The sequence below is a fragment of the Penaeus chinensis genome, chromosome 32 (genome assembly GCF_019202785.1).
Source record: "Penaeus chinensis breed Huanghai No. 1 chromosome 32, ASM1920278v2, whole genome shotgun sequence".
Taxonomy (NCBI): domain Eukaryota; kingdom Metazoa; phylum Arthropoda; class Malacostraca; order Decapoda; family Penaeidae; genus Penaeus; species Penaeus chinensis.
Genome location: NC_061850.1, coordinates 15,841,905 through 15,846,904, shown reverse-complemented (window position 1 = coordinate 15,846,904; position 5,000 = coordinate 15,841,905). Strand labels below are relative to the sequence as shown.

The 5,000-nt window shown below is 38.9% G+C and overlaps 1 protein-coding gene across 7 annotated transcripts in view; it reads right to left on the bottom strand.

Annotated features, from left to right (window-relative positions):
- LOC125042597 (voltage-gated potassium channel subunit beta-2-like) overlaps positions 1-5,000 on the bottom strand; it is a 180,496-nt gene that overhangs the window by 45,188 nt on the left and 130,308 nt on the right. For all 7 annotated transcript variants that reach the window (XM_047638337.1, XM_047638338.1, XM_047638339.1 and 4 more), the window contains one exon: positions 2,916-3,122. In XM_047638337.1, coding sequence (XP_047494293.1) covers positions 2,916-3,122 — 207 coding nt within the window. The remainder of the gene's footprint in view (positions 1-2,915; positions 3,123-5,000) is intronic.

Sequence of the window (5,000 nt, the reverse complement as noted above, 5' to 3'; positions counted from 1 at the left end):
TGCGTTTCACTCCACGTAGGTGTTTTAATTTCCATAATAGTATTTTATGAGACACCATATCAAATGGCTTCTGAAAGTCTAAGTATACACAGTCCACCCAGCCATCTCTTTCTTGTAATATTTTAGAAACTGTTTATTTGATATCATATCGTTTTTTTTTCAAGTACTTCAGCCCATTGTTTCCTAATTATCCTTTCTAACAACTTACATACTTAACTAGTTAACGAAACTGGTCTATAATTTAAATGGTTTTGTTTGTCGCAGTTCTTGTATAAATGTGTAATATTGGCAAGTTTCCAATGTTTTGGTAGTTTTCCTTGTCCCGCTGAATTTTGGAATATTAACAATAACGGAGTACATAATTCTTCGGCACAGAAATTTCTCATTAAGGATTTCACACATTTCCTCTTTCTATTGTCTTTGATGGCGCGAATTTGATCTCTGCTTTTAGTCTTACTATTTATGTAGTTAAAGAAGAGCTTTGGCTGCTTTGTAAATTTATTGATTATATCCTTTTCAAAGTCTAATTTCGCCTCCCTCATGGTTTGGGTATACTCATTTCTTCCTACTTTATATCTTTCATACAATGTCTGAGATCTGTGTCTTCTGAACCTTCTCCAAAGGAGATGTTTGTTTTCTTTCATTTTCTTGCATTCATCATTCCTTGCTTCAGTTCTGAATCTTGACACATTTTTTTTACCCCTTGTTTATAGAATTTAGAATATTGCATATCAATGTTCTCTTCGTCCTGGAGGATTTCCCGGTTTATGCCATCAAAGAAATATTTGAGGCTTCTGTAACTACCTCTCTTGTAATTGTACTTTCCTTTTTTCCCTACTTACGATGAGTTTTTCCTGTAGCAGACAGTATTTCAATTTAATTACTACATGATCACTTTTTCCTAGAGGAGGGCAGTACTCCATATCCTTAATGTCATCTTTATGCTTTGTAAATATTAGGTTTATCTAGCCCTCTTATCCTGGTATGATTTATTACATTCTGGAAGAAACACAATTCATTTGTGATTTTGCTTTAAGATTCTCTGTTACAAGAATTTATTTTGCTTTAGTTTCCGAAAGTTGCAGCTTTTCTTCCTGGCTCTTTAACGTTGCTTGAATAAGTTTTTGGTAACCGATGCACGAGTTGGCATGTACACTGTGGTTATTATATTTATTCCGTTTGTTTCTACCTCAATTGCCTCTAATTCTACTATGAGATCTTGCTGAATCTCTACCTCCTTTATAATAATTCATTTCCATGCTAATATTGCTACCCACCCTGAATTTCCATGTGCCCTATCTTTTCTCCAAATACTGTAGCCTCTGAGTCCTAATGTTACATCGTCTACGGAGGGATCCAGTTCGGATTCAGTGATGCATATTGCATCTGGTTTATTACTTTCTATAACTGTATCTAGATTTAGTAACTTCGAACATAAACCATCCATATTTGTAGAAACTATTCATATATATTCTTTCGATGTTCGCTTTGGCTGCAAGGCTAATGAGTGTCTGTCTCCACATTATGGTTCCGACAGTAAACTATTTGCTTGGAGGCCTCTCACCCTCCAAATAAACAAGTTTTTTTTTCTTCAGTCCTTTGTTCGTTTTTGTTTTTTACCTCTTCCAATTGTTTTCTGCAGAATTTTCTGTCATCTTTGGTTTTATGTTCTCTTATCCAGATTCTTCGTGTGTGGCTTTCTCTATTACATCAGTTACCCTTTGCTTGTTCATGAATGTCACCTTTAAGGCCGTTTCTTTCCCTTTTCGAATAATCCCATCCTCCTGTGGGCTATGATATTCTGCTCCGAGAATTCGGGATTTGTGACCTTGAGAATATTGGCAATCAATCTCTTGTCTTCGTTGCATCGCCCGACTCCATCTACTTTTTCTTCGTGCCTCAGTATGACTATGTCCTTGTTTACATCAGCCAAATTTGCAATATTCCTTGCGTGTTGCCCGAGGTGTGACATAAATTCATTTTTCTTTTCCGTCTCTGCAAGCTGTGCTTTTATTTCTTCGTTTGTGATGTTGAGGTCTTTTTATTTATTTATCTATTTTTCCGCTTCACTTACAGTTTCCCTTACTTTAGATACATCGGAATATGTACGTGTCATCTTTCTTTGACTCTGATATTATCTGAGACTGGCTGCTTGACAAATTGCTTTCAGTCTGCTTAACCGTTTCCTGTACTTAGATTACTTCATCAACTTTCTCTTGCAAATTCTTTGCCTCGATTTGACTACTGTTGTCAGTCTTGGCTTCTACTTCCACCTTTTCCTTGAGTTCTTCGATTTTCATGCCAGGCTTTTCGGTATTCTCTCTCTGAATGGTTGCGTTTCTGCGCAAATTATCCACCAAGTCCTTCTAATTTACGTTTTCTTCACGAATTTTCAAACACTGCTACCAGGTTGTCTACCTTGGCTTCAAGGGCCTCAAGTCTATCTGCTGCTTCCGTTAGCTTCATTTTCCCGGTTTGAATGGTTACCCATAAAACAAACACAAAATAGAATGCGCATAAACGCTCACCATGCAGATTTCGCCGTCACTTCTCGCTTCCCTCTCCTTCGCTCTTACTTCACGGCTCACAAAGACTCACTATCTTTTTCATTTTTTCTCTTATTCGTTCACTTTATAACACAAATTATTCTTCCAACATAAACCGTACACATTTACAGAATCCATGGCTAGCAGACACCGTATTTAACATGTAAGAGCTATACTTCACTGATACGATGCGTGTGTGTGTGTGTGTGTGTGTGTGTGTGTGTGTGTGTGTGTGTGTGTGTGTGTGTGTGTGTGTGTGTGTGTGTGTGTGTGTGTGTGGGCGCGTGTGTGTTCATGTATGTATGTCATGCAATTAATGGTAAGGTCACGTTCCTCAGATCAAGGCAGTCACGCCAACGGTCAACTCACCGATCTTGTTGTAGATCTCAGGCAGGTAGAGCTCTGTCTTGCTCCTGCAGAAGAGGTGATATTCGCTCTGCTCCACGATGGGCGTGATGCAGTTGAACTGGCGGCAGTTGGTCCACGCCTCCATGATCTCGACGGCCGACCAGCGGGACGTGCCCCAGTACATGCACCAACCCTGGTCTATGCAGTGCGACGCCGCGCGCACCACCTCTGCGCCACACAAAAGCACTGGTTAGGCTGAGGAGAAGTTTATTAGCATTCTATATATAGGGGAAGTTTGCACCACAAAAGACCACATTTTCGAAATCCACCTGGATTCCATCTTCAGACCTGAAGATCTATCAACATAGAAGTGTTTTACTAGTCTTATATATATTCACATATATAAATATATATGCAAATATATACATACCTAGTGTCTACGACTTTTGTGATTGGTAGATAACGTATCCAATTAGGTGGCTTATACCTTTACTGAGTGTGGTGGTTGTGATTGGTCAAACATGCATGGATAAGAAATCTCAGAGTGGCCACAATTCATTCATCGTAATGAATAAACCACATCGTGATGAGCAGTAGAATGGAACCTTATTCAAACTACCCAACTAGCCGTTGTTTTGTTATGATTATGATTATCATGCAGTATTCTTTTTTTCTGTTTTGTGCCGTGTAGGAATATATCTGGCATACCCGGGCGGAAGGCAGTTCGGGGCGGCTGGGCGTGTGAATGGGACATGGTTCACAAAAGGTTTCATGGCATCACAATATTATCCGTCAATCAAAGTTGTAGGTTATTGCATGAGGTAGTAATAAGAGTAGAAGTAAATAGGAGTAGTAAATTAGTAGTAAATTCATGCGATACGATATGTAGTGATAAGATTTGGCGAACAAATAGTTGAAACCCTTACCCCTTACCCTTACCCCTTGCCCCTTCCTGCAAATCCCAGCCGCTCTACCCCACGTGACCCGCCGCGCAGACGGTGCAAAGGTAGGAGGGGAGGGAGGTTCAGACAGTATGGAGTTTTTCTCCATTGTGTGGGATGATACATCAAAACTTATCGAGCTCTGCTGATTCGAACACCTTGCGGACTTTGTCAGTGGCTTGTAATGAGACGATCTTCCGTTTTGTCACTTTTATCAACGTTGGAATGAAATGGACTCTATATCCACTGTATCAGTGAAACTTCTCTATTGCGAAGTATTTTGGTATCCTATTTTAGAGGAGAAAAGCTTGCCGCATTCCCTTTCTCAGTGTGCCTTATACAGATTGACGTTTCTAAGTGGAAGTATTCAACTCTGAGTAACGCAAAAACGTCCGCCGGTGTACCGCGCGCAAAACGAAATCTTTTCAAAGCGGTCACGAGTGTCTGAGAATGTGTTTGATTTTTTGTGTATTTAACACATACGTAACATACCATAGGAAAGCACCTGATTCCCTTGTGGAGAACTTCTTAACTCACGCTTCAAAAAGTGTTTCACAAGATAATTACCGTAGGGAAATCAGTTCAAAAACGCGAAAGTCTTCTAGATTTGCAAAGGCTTCGAGGGATATTTACTTTAGTGCTCTAGGTTCTCCTCAAAATCCGAAAATAATATCTGTCCACACACACACGTACGCACACGCACATACACACACACACAAATTTAGATATTGGTAGTGAAGCATTTTTATAGATTGAACTTTTTGATAGTTGAATCCTTAATAACTTAATAAGTCAATATAAATTAACATTCAGAAAAATAAATATATTTTCATTAATTTCCTATATATATATATTTTATTTTCATTCGCAACTAAATCAGATATTCATTTTTGCCTCTTTCTAATATAGTTTGTAGCATGAGGATATGATTCATTTACGCGTCTCAAAAAAAGACTTCACACAGCGCAGCGAACTCAACACAACTCTCGTTGGACAAGCGAGGCTCCTACTTCACTCACACCACTGATATTTGTGCCTGTGTGCTTGTAGACGGTATATTTTTATTTCAATTGGGATATTTCGCAATTATCCATTCATATACATGACACTGCGAACGTTATCTATCGATAAACTCAGATGTATTGTTATTACAATTTGAGATCAT